This window comes from Seriola dumerili, unplaced genomic scaffold (genome assembly GCF_002260705.1).
Source record: "Seriola dumerili isolate Sdu_G_001 unplaced genomic scaffold, Sdu_1.0 BDQW01000052.1, whole genome shotgun sequence".
Classification (NCBI taxonomy): domain Eukaryota; kingdom Metazoa; phylum Chordata; class Actinopteri; order Carangiformes; family Carangidae; genus Seriola; species Seriola dumerili.
The window spans coordinates 580866-602922 of record NW_019174307.1 but is presented as its reverse complement, the minus strand read 5'-3'; the positions used below and the strand labels follow the sequence as shown (position 1 = coordinate 602922).

Here is a 22057-nt window from a genome sequence, read left to right as displayed (position 1 = left end):
AGTTATTGTTAGTGTGACATTCACACTGGCAAACTGACATTTTAAAGAATGCCATTCTGGATTTGTTTTTTGTTTTTTTTGTTTTTTTTTTTTTAGGCCAGCACCACATTGTATAATTATTTGCAAATAACAAGACTAAGACGAAGGGCCCTATTAAGTGCAAGGCAGCACCTCTTGGTCTGACAGACTGCGTGGGTGTCTCCAGGATCACCTGCCATTTCAGTTCATTTGGTGCGGCGGTGCAAAGGTGCAAAACAGCTAGTAGAAGCTGCACATAGGTGGGAGGGGTCTTTTCACGATTAAAAACACTGTGATCCGGTCACCTCACTGACGGCTGGGCCAATCAGGAGGGAGAATGACGGCAACGTCTCAAAACAAATGGAAAGATGCTTTTTCAGGAAATCGTGTTGTTGTCGTCTGTATGGAATCACACAGTGTCAACGCTGGGGGGCCAGAAGCACATGTGGTGTTTTATTAGTACAATGATAAAAAAATAAATGATAAGAAATTGTAGATGAAGCTGTTTTATATGACAGCATAAGTCCGCTGTACCTCACGTCAAAAATAGTCAAAAGATGAAATACAGCGAGGCAGCGACACACAGGACTGATGAGCCGCTGATTCCAACACCTCCCACTTAACCAACAGAATACTGAGTCATAACGGACCAGTCTGGTGTGTATAGAATTTTCTGGGGTTTCTTTGTAGCAGCCTGGTGTAGCACTTTTCACATCAGAGGCTGCAGATTTTTATTTTATTTTTTTTTTAAGTTATTTTTTTGTGCCTTTATTTGATAGGACAGTGGAGATTGACAGGAAATGCAGGGACAGAGAGCAGGAGAGTGACATGCAGCAAAGACACTGGCTGGGAGTCGACCCCGGGACTCTCTGCTCAGGGCACCTGCGCTCACACTGATGTACTCTAACCACTCGGGTCGCCCCGGAGTCTGCAGATTTATCAATATACAGTAGCTGTCCTGCTGCCTTTAGATATAATAACTGTAATATTAAATGAGGAGGCAATACAGTTACAATAAATAGAGCATATGACTCTGGTTAAGGTGCAGAGAGGCCTGGTTAACTTATTAATGTGACTAATGTTAACTACTCTGCATTACCTTAGTAACAACTACAGTTATCATACATATCACCATATGAACAACATATATGAACAAGGCAAAAGCACAAAATATAAAGGGAATAACAGAATATTTATTCACACTTTGAATTCCTCTCTAGGATAAGTAACTGAAAACTAAAAAAAAAGTTTTGAATACCCAGGATTTTTCTGTGAGTCATTCTGTGCCACCACGCTGTTGGCATGCACACCGGAGCTCAAGAATCCACAGGAAAGTTGTTCTGTCAGTAATCAAGGTTTCCTGAAAACTCTGAAAGCTGCTGATGAGTTTTGGAAATGTCTAACGGACGAGGTGGAGAAAAAACAGTTTACCTGTGTGTGCAGCAGACAACAGCGCCTGTCCTGCAGCGGTGTGCAGCGTCCATACATCTACACACATACATGTCCTCCTTTTAACTACAAATGTTACATATGAATCAAGTTTACAAATAGTCCTTACATAGATCATACCCAGAAAACTCCAAACATGTCATCCTCACACTCTCAGTCCCTTACCATTAGAGTGACAGCTAACTAACTAGCAGTAGCCGTGGTCACTGCATTTGCCAATTAAGTGAAATCATTGTCAAAAACAGCTCCAACTCCCCGGTTTTAAAGGGTTAGAACACAAACAGAAAACGTATGCCCTGTAAATAAATACATTAACAAACATTTCTCAACTGAAATGTTTAGCTTGACAGCTGTGAATGAGCTTTTCCCTCCATTGTCTCTGTCTGCTGTTCGTCTCAGTCCCACCCATCCAGAAACGTGGTAGTTCACAGTGCTCATCACCGATTGGCTAAAAGAGAAATAGACCGTGACAGGTTCAAGGACTGACATAGTAAAAAACTAAATTACTGTGTGCAAGACATTATTGAACAAGTGTCTCCTATATTCTGGAAGAGGAATCCCTCCTCTGTTGCTCCTCTGAATCAGGCGTCTAAAGACAGATGTCTGCACAGATTTCAAAACCCCTGGTGGGAAATTTGTGATATTGGGCTGTGTGAATATAATTGTCTTGACTTGACCAATGTAACTGAAATGCATGTGAAATGAAACAATAATATAACCCTATAGATAGTGGTTAGGGCGCATACCCAAACGTCCTGAGTCCTCAGTTTGACTCCTGGTCAGACTGTTGGCTGCACGTCATTTCCCCTGCTCTCTATCCCCACATTTCCTGTCTGTCTTCACGGTCCTATTCATTAAAGGCAACTTAAAAACAATGACATTAGAGCAGAGTACAACACATACTATATACTATACGTTAATAGCGGCACTGTATTCGAGAGCAGGAAAATAATAATGTAATTATTGACCTATTGCCCACTGTGCATTTGTTTTTTGCAAGTTTCAAATGTGTTTGATCCATGATGTTATACCTCCCATGTAATATGAGAAAATAGCATCAGCAGAACTGAACACAGTTATTATTAAAAGAGGCTATTATACCTCCAAAAGAGGAGAGAGTGTGGGACTGGAGAAGACATGAATAATAACCAATAAAAATAAGAGAGCACAAGTGCAGAACAGATACTGTCGTCTCTGTGACAGGTCACTCTGAATTACTAAGATTTTCCTCGTCATGTCGATTAATGAGCTCTATTTTTGAGGGAGGCTTAAGCAAAGGAAAACAACTGACTCGCCCCGGGGGCCTGCACAGTGTACTGTGCTGCAACACAGTTTGTTCTCTGTACTTGTTTCATATTCTCGTTATTTTCTTTGTTACAGCCCTCCCGCCATTGTTCAGTATGACAGCAGATAAAAATAGAGAACAAGTGCAGCGTGTTGCTCGGTGCTTATTGTTATTACTATAGTGTATTGCAATGCATCGTGGATACCACATCGAACTCGATTAGGCCTGTGAATGTAATTATATATTTATGTTGTTTTTTCTACAGATGGGTCAGATCAATCCCACTGTCAGACTCTGTGTGGTCACTCTAGATGGCAGCTCCCTAACAACTGAGCTAAGACCTCCCGACAGTTTTGAAAAGAGGTACATTTCATACAAACGTTCATTCAAAATAACAGTAAGATCTTATTGTTATTCGCTCACCACTTTTCCATCTATGTTTTTTACTAGTGAGTACTACATCACCATGGTGAAATGGGTGACGGAGGAGAGGCTGAGCGTGCGCTGGGTGAACCGAGCTCAAAACATGTCCATTCTCTCACTGTGTGATGTCATCACAGGTGACTGCACAAAGGTAAAAAAAAAAAAAGTTTATGTTGAAAACACCTAAAATCTCCAATAAACATACAGCAGTTTTATGGATTGATTTCTGATCTGTTCAATTCAGAAACATGTGATGACATCAGAGAAGTGGCTTGATCGTCAGGTGAGCGTCTCACTCCAGAAGAGCTTCATTATTTTTGATGTGTCGATTTATTTTTTTAGGGAATCCTGATCATTTTGGCTGGAAATAAAATTATAGCCAAATCTAAAATAAAGGCCATATTGAGAAACACCATAATCTACTACAGTTTGCATGATAAATTCAGCATTATGTATATTTATACAGTGCTAATTCAGTCAGTACAACATTATCATCATACTTATCAATCTGCTGCTCCAAGTTAAGTCTGGCTGACACCGGATTTAGCCCTGAGTTGGTCGCCTTTGAATAATTTTAGATTCAAGTGAAATTCCAGCCAGATCAGCTGTCAGCTGGGAAGCTTGGCAGATTTGCAAACGACTTGTTTCTCCAGAGAATAAGGAAAAAGCACAAAAAAATACAATGTTACACAATGGAAGCAGCGAAAGCGGCAAAACACAATATAGTTCAATTGGTAGAATATGAATTTCAGCATTCAGTAGGATGCTGGACCGAATGCTAAGGTTTGACTGCTGGAGCAGGATGGATGATTGATGAGGGCAAGTCAACAGGCTTAGTTTGACAATATATGTTGTAATTATTGTCATCTCTAACCTGGTTATGACACACCTGCACCCACAATAGAAGAAACAAACAAAATCATATCAAAAGAGAAAAGGCCCAAAATACTTAAACCATGAAAAACACTACACCCCCGGGGGATTTGACTCAGTGTCTATGGTGTCATCCCACATCATTAAATTGGGTTTAGTGTTAAAATCTCTAGAATCAGCAAAGTTCACAGTCCATTCAACACATTTCACATTCTCAGTCATCATGGCAGTGGATCCTGGTAAGGTGGCTCACCATCTTTGGACTGGATCAGTACTGAATCATACATCAAAAACCTGACCTGTACAACACAAAATCTACATCTTCTCCGGTTGTGCAACAGACAGCCATTCCTGCTACCTGGAGAAAGCCACCAGTGGCAGACACACTTCTTTCTGTCATAAATCGAACCTTCATTTCCCCGCAAAATTTCGGGGCTTGTGGCAGAAAGAATGACACAGTGAAAGCAATGTTGATAGGAAACCAATCTAAACACACACTGAGGGTGTAATTATTCTATAAACATTGCATTGTGCAATCAACATGAAAGGGACAAATGATGAGCTTTGAGCTGCTTTTTATGTGCAACATCATGAAGAGAAGGAGAAACTCAAAACAGCAGAGTAGTGTGTATGACATGTCCGTTGTACTGGTTGGATCGCTGCTATTGGAACGTACATTATACTGAATATATCAGAAGAAAAAGCAAACATGGGTGAAGTTCTGAGTTTTGTTCTAACGGTAAACAACATCAACAACAACTGAAAACTGGATCTGAAAAGTAGAGGCTTCTTGATAAACTATGATACATTTTATTTGTAAAACAGAAGAAATGAATAATAAGGGATTGTTTACACGACAGTGAAATATGAAATAGCAAATGATAGTTGGCCGCCAGTGCTAAAAACAATCTGCTGGCCTTTTGAACTTAATTGAAAACTATTAGGCAAAATATGTTTTAGATGAGAAATGCCTCCAAAACCCATTTTTCCATTTAACCTTCCAACACAGTCAATGTTCATAACTTGTGGTGGAAGAATTTATGACAGTGTGAAAATGGCTTGGAAATGTTTGTTGTTTGTGTCGTTTCGCAGAACGAGGAGCCAGTATTTTCCAGAGATTGCACAACACTCTTCATCACTATGCCCTTAAAACACGGCGGCCGCGGGACATTCAACCATATCACCATGATCTCCAACCAAGTAAAACTATTACAAACTTTTAATCAAAGGAACAGATTCAGTTTGGTGCTTTCACTCTTTAAATGAAACGTCTTGTGTGTGTGTGTGTGTGTGTGTACTTTTTTCCTTTTTGTTCTCTTATCTGTCCTGCCTACAGTAAGGCCCTTCCAATTATTCATACTGCTTATGTGATTCCATTTGGAAGTCTCATCATTTTAAATTATATCGTAACTCTATTCCCTGAAACACCAGAAAATTAAGAACACGTTCACTTGAATAAATTAAGGGGAGTGTTAGACAGTAGCTCCACTGGAGGCTCTGGGTTCTGTGCCAGATTCATTCAGTTTCTGTAGAGATAATAAGTGGAACAAAAGTGTTAGATTCAAAGTCAGGGCTAGGTGCAAAAACTCAACACCCATGTAAGACCATGTAGAGCATGTCGGGTCATGTTAACGTGACGTCTCTGCTCTGTTGTGACGTATTCGCTCTTGTGCTTCTCAGTCTGAGGGTCAAGAGGGCAGCATGCGCCACCTGACCTCAGGAAGCTGGGAAGTCTCTCAGATTCTGGCCTATGATGAGACCACCAACTCAGTGTAAGCATGAGTTACTCACACCATACATTGTGATATATAGAACAATACGAACTCTATTATAACAAGTTAACTTTATGTTTTTCAGTTATTTCCTGAGCACAGAGGAAGGCTCAACGCAGCGGCAATTGTACAGGTACCATATCGTTTTCAGTTCAATATAGAAGCAAGTTTAAAGAAAGCACCATCATTTATTAAAGGTCCATATAGTCTAAAAGTAGATGTCCATGTGTTCTTTGATTATAAAGCAGATCTAGGTTCTATTTCAATACTGTGAAAGCTAATGCAAAGCTAAAATAATCATGTTAATCAAACAGACATTGGAGTGGTATCAATCTCTACCAAAACAAAGAAGCATATTTCAAAGAATGATTCACTATACTATAAAAGACCCCCCCCAAAAAATATTTATAAAATGTCTTAAGAGTATTTTCAGTGTTATAGTGTGCTATAGTGTTGATTAATTATTAATTTGACTTTCACTTTGAAACATTTTTCTTTCATTTTGTCTCCTGCTTGCAGGCTAGAAACAAACGTTGCAAATCCTCTGCAATCGACCTCTGTTGCACCCTGACATCTTTGTTGCTCTCCTCAAACAGGGTCTCCACTGTGGATCCATTTCAGAAAGAATGCCTCACGTGCTCCCTCTTCAAATCAAAGTGCACCTACTATGACGCCATCCTCAGCCCTAACTACCAACATGTGCTTCTCAACTGCAGAGGTAAAAGATGTCATTTGGTTTGACACTGCAGTAACACCTAAATGTTGAAGAACCGCATGTGTTCTCAGCCTTTTTCACATTTCTGACTGACTGACTGACTGACTGACTGGGTGATAAAGTTACCTGGCTGACTGTTGGAGTTTCCCTACTGCTCTTTCAAAACGATCTGTCATGAATAATCAGTGTTGCTAACGTAGCTCCTTTTTTGCAACAGATTTAACAACTTTTTAGACAAACCTTAGCTACTTTCTGTTGAAGAGAGTCATCATTACTGTGCCACGAGGGCAAGGCCGGGCTTTCCCTCCACAAACACACAAACACACATTCACATCAGCTGCTGTGCTCTCTATACTGAGAGCACAGCAGCTGATGTGAACGCTTCTAACTTTCTTTTGTCTGAGTGATCATTTTACAAGTAAATATTGCATGCAGTCTTAATGGGCTGTGCTTCAGTCACTAGGTGTGTTTCTATTAATCTGCTTAATGCCCAATTTGAAATAGCAAACTTAAAAATTAATGAATTAATGAAAGACATGAATTTCAAAAAAAGCTCTCAAATGTCACAAAAAAATTATCTTTTCACATGAGGTGTTTTTTTTCAGACAGTTCAATTCAACAAAGTAATATTTCACAAAATTGAAATGGAAACACTTTTTTAGCATTCAAGTCGTGGAGCCTGCCGTATCAGGCCCAACCGACTCCAGTTCCAACCAGAGGCAGACTGCTGGAAATACATTTTCATGTTTAATTGTAATGATATCGCGAGAGGAGAAAACCCACTTCTATTCTCATAACATCGCTCAATGGAAACATGTATTTGTGTTTTGTCAACTTTTCAAAGAAATTGCTTCTAATTTGTCCAAAACTGCAATGGAAACATGGCTGTTGTTTCATACTTGTTCCACTGTTCCGACAACAGAAACAGAAAAATATGTAAATGAGGAGCTTTATTGGGATTTTGGCTGTGATGGCATGTGGTCCAGTCGTATACTAGGTTTTCACCTAGTCTTGTTTGTTGCTTTTCCTGACTGAGTTATTTTTCCCCAGGTCCAGGAATACCCCAGTCTACTCTTCACAAACTAAATGATATGAACAGTAAGTATTGTGGCACTGGCAAACTTCAACCAATTTACTATTCACACTCTTTCACTCAATTGCATCAGGTTTGTTTTTTTCATTATATTTGGGTAGAAGTTGGATTTTTTTTTTCAGTCGGTCTTCCTTCAGTGTCTGAAAAGTGCATTAAATCGATCAACTCACTCGAGTCACTAAAATTAAGTTATTACGAAATTATTCATCAACCGATGTTTACTCAGGACCGTAAAAAATGGACATGAAGGTGTAATTAAGATTAAGACGTTAAGTGCTTGAAACATTTACATCAGAGGCACTCAGCAGCGTAAGGGGACCCTGCAGTAGATAAACGATCATTTTCCTCCACCACCACCGGGCTCGCTGATTAAGAGATAGTGATTAATCCTCTCTTATCATGTTACGTCATGTTTGACCTTGATTGGTAAAAATTTCAAGATTACAGTTTCTTGATGCATGTGACCGTTTTGTGTTTGGTAATTTACACACAACTCTGAGATTGTTCTGAACTAAAGTAATTCTATTTCTCTTATGTCTTCTAACAGAGCACAAGACGTTTGAAGGGAACACAGTATTAAAACATGTACTGATGAACAGGACGATACCCAAGTGGGAAAGACGAACTGTACAAATCAACAACCTTGGTGTGACATTGCAATCACCTCTATGTGCAGAATGTTGGGTTTTGCGATGATGATTTTTTGTTCTCTGACTCATCCTTAAGTGTTGTCTATATCATCATTACCTCAGTTATCGCCATATTTACAACAACCAACCTTGTTTTCAATGAAGGTTTAGAAACAAATGGACATGTTACAGTGAGTGAGTCATAATCAGTGGGTTGAGGAACCAATTTTAGGTTAAAATTCAGTTGTGTAACCTTTCACATACAGCGTATTTCCATCCACACAACACTCCAGGTTGCCATAGACTCTTTCCACAATTGGTAAATTTTACTTCATTATATTATTAGCCTTTACACTGGTGTGTAGTGTTTTAGCATCAGGTATATCTGACATGTTCCAGAAGATCCTCTTACAGGCCCCATATAGTATAAAAGCAGAGGACCATGTGTTGTTTGATTATAAAGCAGGTCTAGGTTCTATATTAATACTGTGAAAGTATCAAAGCGCACAGCCTGTATTCAGAAACTGAGCCTTAAAATGTCAGGACTTCTGGAACAACTCTCAGCCATGCTCCCAAGCCCCGCCCACCTGAGCCCAACCTTGCAGAATTTGATCTCAGTGTTTACCTGAAATCTGCCCTTAATGGATCACTCAGAAAACAGTCAGTCAATCAGAAGAGAGGCTCAGAGCCTCCTCTCTTCTGATTGGTTCACATACCTGTTGTTACTAGAGCTCCAGAGAGATGTCTGAGAGAGGAGATGTAAAACTACATTGAGATGGTTTTTGTTTCTTAAAACCACAAATATATCTTCTTATGGATCAATGGAAGTGTCAAATATGTGACCTTTAATTCTTTGTCATGCATACTTGTAAAATATGGTTAGAAACAGTTAGGTGTAAGCAGGTTTCTCATTAAGACAGTTGTGATAATTTCCAATGTAATGATGTACAGTATGTGCCCATGAACTGGACAGTCAAAATCAGATATGTAGATTCAGGATAAACACAACTGAGTGAACAGGTGCTGAGCTTTTTGAGGTGATTATGAAACAGCCCTGGAATCCCAAATGCAATCGTATATAATTTTAATTAGAGTGGATGGCTTACCATATGGCTTCCTTTCCCTAATCTGTGTTCACTATTAGAGACAATGAGATACGTGTTTAAGGCCTTTTGTGTAGACACACAGTCAGATGGGAAACCTGTCACCAAAAGCTGAACACAAATGGAATCACAGGCTTATTTTTTTCACATGAGCCACTGTGTTTCTTTCAGGTTTATTTTGGCTGTTGAAGGGTTTTCATGAAACCTGTCAATTCATAATCATTCACAGGTCACAGTCCACATACAGTCGTGGTCAAAGGCAACTAGACATGGCAGTGTAGTGCAGTGTGACATTTTAACACTCATTTAAAAAGAATCATTTCTAAGTGATACGCTCACTTGTCCTGTGCTGACAGCACAGTCCTGACATCTTTGATCTGCTGATACACACCAGTTAACACCTCCAACAATGATCACATCACTGGCTCTTCACCTCACTGTGAATCACTCACACAGGTTTTTAAAGAAACTTCCAGGCAGTAAGAGGCATTGAGGGAAAACATTTGAACATTCCAGGTTTCTAATAATATAAGTAATAGTTCATGTTATTTGACGTAGGGTTGTGTGAGGTACTTATCTATAGTAGTACTTATCTATAACCATTTGTGTATTACCTGCAATAGATTCAGATTACCACACTGCCAGTTTAGAGAAGCAGCGGTGTTTAAGCCACTTTAAAAAAATCCTACAAAAAAAAAAAAAAAAAACGAACATCAGTTGAAGTGCACACTTTATCTTGCTGTCAAACAGCCCTTTCCTTTGGATCTACAGTTTGTGAACCGTTGAACTACTGTATTACTACTCACAATCACAACTAAGGTGCGCACTGTATTTCTCTGCAGATCAGCTGTTTGAGTCAGATTTCAGTCAGTTCCAAAGGAAAGGGCTGTTTGACAGCAAGATAAAGTGGTGAAAACATTCAAAATAAAGCGTGCACTTCAACTTTTTTCTGTGGGCATTTTTTTAAAATACATTTTTCTGGTGACCCCTGCCCGCAGCAGCACATCACTCAGCCTCTGTGGCGGTGCTCCTGCTGCTTCTTCGACATGGCAGTGCGCTGATCCGAATCTACTGCAGGTAATACACTGACCATAGATAAGTACCTCACTCAACCCCACGTCAAATAACCCCAACTATCACTTTAAACCTTAATGAAGCAAAGCCATTCAAACTAATGACTCAAGAAAAGCAATTAGTTGTGTCACCCCTTCCATCTTTTTTCATGACTGATGAAGCCACTGTGTTGAGCTCTTCTTCCCCATTAAAATGCACTCTGAATGTTAAACTGTGAGTTTACAATGAAAGGTTAATTGCAGACAAATGTATCAAATCCTGAAGTTCTCTTGTTGATTTGTGTTTGCAGGACTTCCTCTAGAGTTGATTGTCCCCATAGATTTGGATGAAACAAAGGCGTACCCACTTTTATTGGTTCTGTATGTAACTTCATTTGCACATTGCGCATTTTCAATTTGTAGAAGCATATCTTAATCTTACTTTTTATAGTCTTATATTCTAAAATTCTCATTTAATTTGAGAGATTACAATGTAAACAGAGACTTAGTTCATTTATTAATCACAAAGCTCTAAAGTAATGCTCAGAAATTAAGTTCATGTACCTTTGAGCATCTTTGGCGATATCATTATTATTATTCGGCTCTTTCTCAGTGACAGCGCGCCTGGTGGTCAGGCGGTGAGCGACCGCTTCTCTCTCAGCTGGGACTCTGTCTTGGTGAGTTCAGACAGCGTCATCGTGGCTCGACTGGACGGTCGGGGCAGCGGCTTCCAGGGCCAGAGGATCCTGCACGAGGTTCATCAGAGGCTGGGAAGTGTCGATGTCCAGGACCAAATCTCAGTTCTGCAGTAAGTGTTTTTTGCCTAAAAATTATCCAGTACTAGACCAGCCTAACAAATTGTGTATACCATAGCCTGTTTTGTGGGGTTGCCCTAGCGTCAACCTCCGGGACTGAAAAAATGAAGCCGAAAACTGCAGCTCCTCTTATGACCACTGGAGTCTGGCTCTAACAGTGAGTGAGTCTGCATAGACTCCCATGTTAAACCGTCCAATTTATCCCAGCATCTAAGTAAGAATTTACTTACTGTTTTTCAGAAACAAGAATTATAAAGGATTTGACATTCAGTCTTTACATTACACTTACCGCTCATTTCTGGGGTCAGCTTGTGGTAGCTTGCTGTAGTAGCAGAGATTCAGACTGAAAACAGTGCAGGGGGCTGTTGGTGGTGATGTGTTGATTAAGGTGCCAGTAAGACAATGAAATGTAATCCAGTAAGTCCAGCTGGAGGAACAGAATAATATGTAAAGTCTCATCAGATGCTAAAACACTGACCACAAGTTTGTAGTATTCATAGACAGCATAAGGACAGTTGTCATGGTGATAACTACTTTATCTTTCCTTGCAACAATCACTTGGTAAAGTTGCAGTGAGCTGAGGTCTCAGGGCCACCGTAGAAATGTGGGGTCTAATGGAGACTCTAGAGTTGTTGGTGGGTCCCCTTTGTTCGAGCAGAGCTGAGTCATGAAAATAATTCGTCTCTATTTATACTAGTTCTAGAAAAGTCATTTGATTTCTTTGTCAGCGTGAAAGAGTAACAGCTCGAATAATTCACTCTAATTTTTCAGGCACCTGATGAGGCTGCCGTACATCGATGGCAACAGAGTTGGAGTTTATGGAAAGGTAACGTTACAGTAGCCTCTCTATCAAATAAATACATTTTGACTTGAAATTTAGACCGTTTCTTAAGCAGCAGGGATGTCTGTCTTCTCCAGGCGTACGGAGGCTTCCTGTCCTCGCTCCTGCTCCTTTCCCACAGCTCCATGTTCAAATGCGGCATCGCTGTGGCTCCTATAACAAACTGGAGACTCTATGGTAAGAATCATACAGTGATGGAATATCATACAGACTCACAATGTTAAAGTGATCTGAAGTTGTAGCTTATCCCAAGTGTACAAGTATTTAGCATTTGCTCATCAGTGACATATATTCATTAACAAATTTACAATATAAGACTTGTAATAGTCTTGGTCCATCTATTCATAGTGTTTAACAAACCTAAGAAGGCTAATAAACTTTATATTAATCATCAACTGGGAGTCTTTTCATGATTAAAATGTGTGTGAATTAAAACAGCAATGCTGTTCCTACTCACAATACTGTTTTCTTTGTATCTTTATAAAGGGTCAGCCTTCACTGAGAAATACTTTGGCTCTCCGGTGAAAGAGGATCACAAATACAAAGTACGACAGGATGTCAGTGGTGTCTTCGAAGGTTTTATTAGACTCAATGTGAATGAAAACTGTCTGAGTGTGTCTTTATATTAATCCAGCATTAACTGTTCGCACAGCTAGAATACATCCTCGTTCCTTTCTCTCTTTGAATTGAGAGTGATCAAAACTTAAAGCTCCATATTTTCCTCTTCTACTGTGTTTTATTTGAAGTGTTGATCCACCAGAAGATATATTTGTGGTTTTAAGAACCAAAAATCTCAATGTAGTTTTACATCTCCTCTGTCAGGCTTCTCTCTGTAGCTCTAGTAACAACAGGTCGGTGAGCCAATCAAAAGAGAGGAGGCTCTGAGCCTCTCTTCTGAAGTCCTGTAATGTTGGCCGATGGGTCTGGGTGGGCGGGGCTTAGAATGGTGACTGCTTTGTTGTGACATCACAAAGTTCCAGAAGTCCTGACGGCTGGTTTTAAGGCTCAGTTTCTGAATACAGGCTGTGTGCATTTCTCTGTGGACTGAGGCTTTGATACTTTCACAGTATTAATATAGAACCTAGACCTGCTTTATAATCAAACAACACATGGACATCTAAAATATGGGAACTTTAACCAGTTTATCCTCCTGACCTTCCGAACAATGCTGGAAAACGAAATAGACGTGTGTACACTTGTATGTGTATGAATAACAGTTTCTTACGGCATTGAACATGTGAATGAGATACAGGGGCAAGGGTGGGAGTCCAAGCACATCTGTTATTCTTTCATACAGAATAAGGAGCGTTGGCAGCATGTGCAAAAAAGGCTGTATGAAGTGAAATCTTAACTGGAGAGAGCGGTGATAAATTTTGTCCTCTCAGCCATTCATATTTCCCTGTGAAGCAGTCGTGCCAGTCACAGTGGGGCAGCTCCACCAGACAATAAGAGGTTATTACTGTCTGGACTGCGTTTAGTGGCTAGTTGAGTTTATGTTTAAGGAGAAATTGGGAGTCCAATCATGTCATTCCCCTAGTAAAGCCAGTTTTGTTTTGCAACACACTGATCTGAATACATATTAACTGCTTTATGAAGTAGCTTACTGTTGTACAATAAAATAACACGTTTGTTAAAGCTATTAACATGAAATTGATGTGATACAGTAGTAGATTTGGGCCAGTGTTCGATAATATCAAACGTTGCAATATTTTCCGCCATATGCGATGTTTTTCATAGTATCAAAAAAAAAGTTTAGTTTTTTTTTCACAGTTTTGAGTTTTGCACAGTCTAAATTGCAATTGTCTGGGCAATTACAAGACATCATTGGAAAACTATTACTATGAAAATGATTCACACCTTTGATTAGCTTCTGGTGGAAAAAAGATGATTCTTACATACTATGTTGAAATTTAAAATGATAACTTCATATCACAAACCTGCAATTCTGTTGTAATGAACACTGATTTTCTCATCAAAAGAAAATGGCAATTTACAGTGAACAAGTATTTAGTTTGTACTTGTTGAAAGAAGCAACAAAATACAAGCTGACTAACTCAGCACCAGAAACACACTTAGTTCAGAGGCTTCTGCTCTCGGCTGACACTTTTCAGACCCAATTCCAAACAAAATACCCACAATTCACTTTGCACCTCTCCTTCCACCTTAGTGCTGTGTAAACTGCACTTACTATACTTACTTCAGTCTAGGCCACAACTCACTGGGCTTACCTTATAAATATGTATTATTTATATTATATTATTAAATATTTATTATTGTGGGACCTGATGCTGTTCAAAAATGTTATTTTCTTGTTCAAACTTAATTCTTTCTTCATTCTTACAAACATAAGATCACAAGCTCCTGAAGTGTAACTGCATTTAACTTCACTTCCTGATAATTAGCTTTAAATTAGACATCTAGATGATGATGAAACCGTTGCTGTTTCTGTGTGTGGAGGGTAATTTAACTATTTACTGTCTCCAACAGATTTCCACTCTGCTCAGTAACATCACAGCACTGAGTCCACTGAACTTCCTTATTATCCATGGCACAGCAGATGGTGAGTATACTGTATGTAGGTGTATCATAGGGTTTATTGCCAGGCTAACCATTAACAACTCCAGTCATGATCTTTTGATCTTGAGTCTGGTGTGAAATCTTATTTTGTGACATTTAATGCTTGTTTTTGTCCCACACCTTTAAATGAAAACTATATTTAATATACAGCGGGTCCACAAGTCTGAGACTACATTGAAAATCTGATGTTTTCATGTAAATCTGGAAATAATCAGAAAGTTTGAGGATTCAGAAACATTTAAAAACACTGTTATAAAATGAAGAAATATTTGAGATTCTGCTCCGTTTCTAGGTCAGCAATAAAATTACAGTGTTCAGCTTTTATAAATAAGACTGCACTTCGAGGTTCCCAGCACATCATTCCTCACTAAGTAATATTGTGATGGCTGTATTCAAAGCCAGATCATGCAGACCATAAGTCACCAAACCATCATAAGATCAATACATCAAGCTGAGTTCCCTGAGAGATAGAAAAGCATCTTCACCACAGATACAGAATGTGCTCTGTAAGACTGCAATCAGCAAAAGTCCTGTCAAAAGAAGACTGTTCAAGTTTCTAAACCACAAGGCCAAACACTCCGGGTGGGGTAAGAAATACCAGCATTTCATAGTGGATGGATTCACTGATGAATCCAAGTTTGAGATGTATGGCAGTAACAGAAGGATGTATGTAAGGAGACGGACAGGAGAGAGAATCAATCCCACAGTTTAACATGGTGGTGGGAATATTCAAGTCTGGAGTTGGACGCCTGCACTGAATTGACTCCACCCTGACCAATGAGGAATACCACTCCAGTCTTCAGAGACATTCTACACCCTCTGGTTTACATCTATGTGGAGAAGGATTCATACTGCAACAGGATCGTGACCCCAAACACACCCCAAAGCTTTATTAGAACTACTTCAAGACCACAGAAAACCAAGGCGTCCTGACTGTCATGGACTCCCCTCCATCGTCACCTGACCTCAACCTCATTGAACATTTATAGGGACACATTAAAAGACTGAGCAAGCCGAGCAGTCTGTTACACCAGAAGAAGCTCTGTGGAATATTGGCACATCTTGTTGGGATAAAATGGGTCATCAGGTTTTGTGGATGCTATCATTAAAGCAAGAAGGGGACAAACCAAATACCAATATAGTCTGCACTCCTTCCTGGCTGAAGAAATATTAGGATTTTTCCTTGGAACTGACACTAAACATATCAAACATAATACAGTTAACTGTCAATGAAACACTCCAATAACAAAGCAGAATCCTGTATTTTCCTTCCCCACTTAGCCACTGTGTTGGACTTTCAGCAAACTTAGAAAGTACATTGCACAATACACAATAACTGTCCTCAGCTTTTTGTGCATTGATTGGTATAATTGTGGTATAATGGTGGTACAATGTATACTATTGCATTCAGAATGAAGAAGTAAGTCGTTGCTGAGTTTCTTTTTTTCTGGGAATGTTTTGGTACAGGAATTGATTGGCATTAAATTCCCAACTGTGGGAGAGTAATGGACTGAGTAGCTGTTGTATCAGGCCTTTGATGAATCCATTTTAATTATCTCTTCTCTTTCAGCCACTGTTCATTTCCAACATTCTGCTGAGTTGGTCAAACTGCTGTCTGCGTCCAATGTTAACTACACTCTCCAGGTGACTGCTGCCGTTTCGTCTTAGTTACAATTCAATTCACTTCCCCAACAAGAGGAGACCTTGATTTTGTATTTATAGCTCAAACAGACAGTGTTCTAAATGGAACTAAAGGTTCCCAGCTAAGAGTTTCCTCAAAAGACCTTTTCACAAAACTGCTGACAGCAACTTTGACTAAAAAAGAGAGCTCCTGAGCTAAGAAGAGGGGCAGGGTTGACCCAGTTGCTATAGATGACGTCATGTTCCATGAAAGAGCTGACTCAGAGGTCTATAGTGATTGGCTGGCAGCGAGGGGACCAGTTTCCAGATGGACTGTTGAATCTATGAAAGGGTGATTAGTCTTGATGGAAAATGCTGCTAAAACATGATATTCTAAGCTCTTTGTCTTTCTACAGTAGCTAAGGAACCTTATTGGGCTAATTTGGTTAAGTAGGTCTCAGGACTCTGAACTCTGAACTCCTCTAGCTTCACACTGATGTTACGCGTCAGGAGTCTTCAAGTTAGGATTGACACACCCCTTATTTTCAGGAGTTCTCATTGTTTTTCCAATCATGATCAGTTAGGAACTAGATTGAGTCTATTTTTCTCAACTTTTTGTGAATACTTTCCTTGTTGTCATCAAATCCTATGAAAAGACCAAAACCAACAATGAATGCATCCCAGTGAAAAGCACTGTGTGTATCAGAGCCTAATATAGACCCATCAAAAACTATTACAAACACCTCAGTGAGTCACATTGTTGCACTGTTCCTTCATTAGCATGAGGACATGCTCTGTTGTTTCTTTGATTCAAACTTACATACAGTGTCCAGCCAACTCCTCCTCCAACCTCAACCATACAGGTCGTTTGTTTTCAACCCTCTGATACGATCCACACGAGTGTCTCCTGAAACAGAGCTCCTATGACAGCGGGCGCACCAGACCTTGGTTGTCAGGTTGCTATAATAAGCACGACAACTGTACCGACAGTGGCATACCAGACCTTCATTGCCATGGTTACAATAATACGCAGTCATGACTTGGTTACAATCATTGTTGTCATGGTTACAGTAATAACAACATAGTTAACTTTGTCGAATGGTCATGGATTGAAGAAACAACATAAACTGCTACTTTTACATGGGAATTGAACACCAGCCATCCACCACAGCCTCCTCCTGACGTGGACTTTGTCTCTCTTTATACTACGTCACCGCACTTTTCCCTTTTCTCCTGTCATCATTACAATGACCACTAGATGTCGCCTAGCAACAAAACATAACTATGGGTCATAACAACCTGCTGCACAGACGACCTATGGGCTCGTGTTTTTACAGGACAGTCTCGCTCAGCTATTGTAAACACTCACTAGCATATCATATCTGTGACTGAAAACAGTCTTCAACAAATATACTTTTTCTTCCTGTTTGAGTAACATCTACTAAAAGTTACAGTCATGTTTTAGGAAATGAGAACATTTAGGAACGTTTGTATCCCTTAAAGAGCTTGGAGCTCAGAGCTACACACAGGACAGGATGTCAGAAAATACTGATAGATGGAATCAATTATTGGTTTTGGTCATTTCATGGACAGTTGAAAAAATATAAAATATCACCAGCCTTATCCTTTTAACTGGGATTTTATTTTGTGACTTGTGACTCTGAGGCCTCTAAAAGGGTCAAACCAGTAACAACCTGTTTCCTGTTTCCCGCCACCCAGATTTTCCCAGATGAAGGACACAACATTGTTTCTGTCAAGAGCCGACACTACATGCTAAACTCAGTGCTCACCTTCTTCAGGCACTGCTTTAAGGAGGACGAGGTCTTTGTCCCGCAGACATCTGAAGAAGATGACTAGCCCATAGAAGCTCCTGATGGGGAGGAGAGACAGTTTTATGAGGAGTAACTGCTGTGATGAGCCAGCTATGAGAGCGCTGCTATCTGTGAAAGCACTCCAACAGCATCACTGAAAACCTTTAGACCCACAGTGTGGACGATCAGTAGCATTATATTTGGATTCCAGGGTCATGCTGATGAAGTTATGTAATGGAAGTTGCTGTAATATAATGCTTCAGATTCTACTTATTGTTTGTAAGATTTGTATCAGAGTGCAAATGTCAGGGTATCAAAGAAACTTGTATTTTTCCATTTTCGAGTATAGTTTTTGCTGACTACTTCTAAATCTACTGTGACTATTTCTATGTACTGCAAACAAAACTTCACTTAATATTAATATTTGAGAGATCATATCACAAAACAGTTGCAGGTGCCTTTACCTCATTACAGTCGTCATTATTTTCTAACCTTAGAGCCAACACAGGTCACAGACTCACCATAGTATCTGATTAGATAATGAAGATTGAATACTGTGCAGCCCTGAGGATCACCAGAGCGTCTGCACCTTCACCAGTGGTCCACCGAAGCTTTGGCCGTATTCGGACTGGATTTATGTCTCAAGGGGAGGTGGGGTGATTTTCACATCACCTGCTGCTGGTCGATGATTTTGATACCGTCTGGAGCATATGTGTGTTTTTCTCTGAATTTGCTGGTTCCCGCTGTTGCGGTCCCGTGTTCTGTATTTTCCTTTTTCATCAGCTGAGTGTGAAATTTGACTTGCGTGAAAATGTTTTTTCTATAGTCGGACAGCCTGAAACATCCTTACGCCAACATATAGACCTGTATGATGATAGAAAAAATCTAAACCCTCAAACAGGCTGTTGTAATGTCACATACAGATAGGTACAGGTATTCTCTTTATACCATATATTTTGGCACCATTAAAACTATGCTGACTTAGCTCTTAGCAGTTCTTAGTTGCAACGTCACCATGGATGTACAAACATCTCTCACTGGATGACTTTGATACTGCAGAAAAAGTAAAAACCCGATGATTCTCTGGCAAGTTCTGAAGCATCTTTTTCCATTGATTGTTAAATGGATCACAGAAATCAGAGGTAATGATAATGATATGCTCGGGAAGTGTGAGTCACAATGAATGATATCAATATTTGAGTCTCCAATCACAGGCCGCATCCTTTGAAGGCTGCATTTAAAGACCCATTTCAAAGACTGCTTTAAGATTGACCAAAGAAATGAATCCTTCCTTTCTCGGGCAATGAAAAATCCAATGGGTGGATTTTTCATAACCCAACCTATCCCAAGATTCATTGCGTGCCAGTGATAAATCACTTTTCAAAAAGAGAATAAGGCAGACTCCACTGTAACAGCAGCTGAGGATAAATAGGAAATCCTCTGCAGACCAGACCAGACCATCTCATTTTGGTTCTGCCTTCATGGTCTATGTCGTCTTCAGACGCCACAACTTGGTCCTCCAAAGGATGCGGCCACTGAATTGGGATGCACTTAGAACTCCAAGAAGAACTGATGTGATTTTTGTCTCAGATTAAACTGCACGCAGCATCTTTGTCATGTCATTCCCGTTGAGCTTTCAATTTGTTGTTGTTGTGTCTTGTTCTTCCTTTGTCTTTTTGTGATTTAGAACTCTCTCTGAGATCTTTTTAGCTGTATCATTGCAGTTACCTTATTTGGGCTTACTTAAGTAACAAACATGCTGGATTTACTAAAATGTGTCATATTACAGAATATTGGATTTTATAGGCATCAGAAAAAGGTATTATAAAATTTTCAGATGTCTTTTATCTATACTTTGAAGAGACTACATCTATAACTATTATATAATAGCCTACGAAATTCATGTTAAATCCTCTTAAAGATGAATCCATTCTTTGCAATTTGTTCTTTTGACTGTGTATGACCAGCTGGACATGTCAAATGTGTCATTTAATATCCCAAAATGTGAAAAGGGTTTCAAATAGGGAACAAAATGGAGAAACCTAACTTGTAATAATACACCTGTTATTACTTCACATCATCATATCTTTCCTCGAATAACAGCAAACTGACCACAGATCATTCTCTGACCATGATCCTGTGCCGCTTACACTTCTGCACTTGCTTGATTCTGACAAAACTGCATGGTGTTTGTAAAGTTGGGATAATTTATAAGCTGAAATAAATGGTTAAACTGGACAGTCTCTCTCTTCTGTGTTGCATTGTTTCATGTGTAAAGGAGGCAGCAATAAAATGAAGAGTTGACTGGAGCCATGGCTGATAGGACAGACCAGTCTGCTGAAGCTGCACCAGTACGAGGCTCAGATGTAGCAGCAGTGATGGATGTTATCTCAAATTTGTTTTCGCATCGAAGCTGTTTCATATCTGCTGCGACTTTTTTGATCCAATGATGCGCTGAGGGAATTCCCAAACATATAAGAGGTAACTGGAATATGCTTATTTGCTCTCTTTCAGAGAGTGAAGTGATGTCTGTTTAGAAAAAAATCTAAAATTACAACCCATGTTTGGTACAATGAAATCGAACCTGGCAACCTGACTGTGAAAACAAGATTCAAGAATTCTGCAACAGTCACTGCACCTGGCAGTTATTTGCTAAAAGTAGTTCCAGCACCTCCCTCCCTCTACAACCCCAAATTGGCCATTTTACATTCTGCGTCTGCACAAGTTTAACAAAACAAGTTGCAATGAAGTGCGTTACCGCTGGATACAGGGGCTCTCATTCTGCTCGAGGTGTAATGAAGCCTCCTCCTCCTCGAAACACTGCTGCGTCTGACTCAACAGCTCTGCATTTGGCCACGGTAGAGTAGCACCAAATATCTGGTTTCAACATTATATCTTGAACCTAAACTGTTACTCTCAGCTTAATAAACAATATGGCAGATGGATTGTTTTGGTCCCTGAGTTTGGAGACGCTGGAAGCAGAGGGACATATGAATGCAGGAAAGACATATGGAAAATGTTGAATCAATCCTGCTGGGATGTGCAGAGGCGCACCATCAGGAGACGCAAACCAGTGCTTGGGTCCCCCAAGAGCAAAAGGGGTCCCTGAATGCCCCTTATGTTTGTACATTTGTTTGTACACAACAACTATAAACACCCGTAAACCTCCCATAAAGACACTATACAGTGCACTGCTACTGATGGGTGCTGAAGCTAGTGTCTACCTATTGCCTGCATGTTAGTTGTTTAGGGGACACCTGTAAATTGAAGCTTTGCCAATAGTCTGCAAGTGAGGCGTTTAGGGGACTTCTGCAAATTGAAGTATCTGCATGTGAGGTGGTTAGGTGACATCTGTAAATTGTAAGTGGGGGGGTTGGGGTGGGGGGTGGGGGGGTTCTTCAAGTGGGTGTCTTGCATGGTGCCCCCCAGAGTCTAGGATCACCACTGGGGAAAGCTGAGTACACCTGTGCTTACTTGAAATAATTCATTCAAAAAAACAACATCACATATCGAGATCTAACATTCAGCTTGATTCAGTCTTTATATATTTACCAGAATAAAGAGCAAAAAGGGTCCCTGAATGCCCCTTATGTTTGTACATTTTGCAGTGATAACTATAAACACCCGTAAACCTCCCATAAAGACACTATACAGTGCACTGCTACTGATGGGTGCTGAAGCTAGTGTCTACCTATTGCCTGCATGTTAGTTGTTTAGGGGACACCTGTAAATTGAAGCTTTGCCAATAGTCTGCAAGTGAGGCGTTTAGGGGACTTCTGCAAATTGAAGTATCTGCATGTGAGGTGGTTAGGTGACATCTGTAAATTGTAAGTGGGGGGGTTGGGGTGGGGGGTGGGNTTTGCCAATAGTCTGCAAGTGAGGCGTTTAGGGGACTTCTGCAAATTGAAGTATCTGCATGTGAGGTGGTTAGGTGACATCTGTAAATTGTAAGTGGGGGGGTTGGGGTGGGGGGTGGGGGGG

At 40.0% G+C, this 22057-nt stretch overlaps 1 protein-coding gene across 1 annotated transcript in view; it reads left to right on the top strand.

Annotated features, from left to right (window-relative positions):
* The window catches only part of LOC111218790 (inactive dipeptidyl peptidase 10-like), a 51783-nt gene extending 33661 nt beyond the window's left edge, over positions 1 to 18122 (top strand). Inside the window, exons 10-26 of the mRNA XM_022741263.1 lie at positions 3018 to 3115; positions 3203 to 3326; positions 3420 to 3458; positions 5141 to 5248; positions 5729 to 5820; positions 5906 to 5953; positions 6417 to 6538; positions 7586 to 7633; positions 8176 to 8274; positions 10724 to 10793; positions 11026 to 11220; positions 11999 to 12053; positions 12146 to 12245; positions 12555 to 12613; positions 14556 to 14628; positions 16216 to 16289; positions 17985 to 18122. Of these exons, the coding sequence (XP_022596984.1) occupies positions 3018 to 3115; positions 3203 to 3326; positions 3420 to 3458; positions 5141 to 5248; positions 5729 to 5820; positions 5906 to 5953; positions 6417 to 6538; positions 7586 to 7633; positions 8176 to 8274; positions 10724 to 10793; positions 11026 to 11220; positions 11999 to 12053; positions 12146 to 12245; positions 12555 to 12613; positions 14556 to 14628; positions 16216 to 16289; positions 17985 to 18122 (1542 nt within the window). The remainder of the gene's footprint in view (positions 1 to 3017; positions 3116 to 3202; positions 3327 to 3419; positions 3459 to 5140; positions 5249 to 5728; positions 5821 to 5905; positions 5954 to 6416; positions 6539 to 7585; positions 7634 to 8175; positions 8275 to 10723; positions 10794 to 11025; positions 11221 to 11998; positions 12054 to 12145; positions 12246 to 12554; positions 12614 to 14555; positions 14629 to 16215; positions 16290 to 17984) is intronic.
* Positions 18123 to 22057: the final 3935 nt, after the last annotated feature.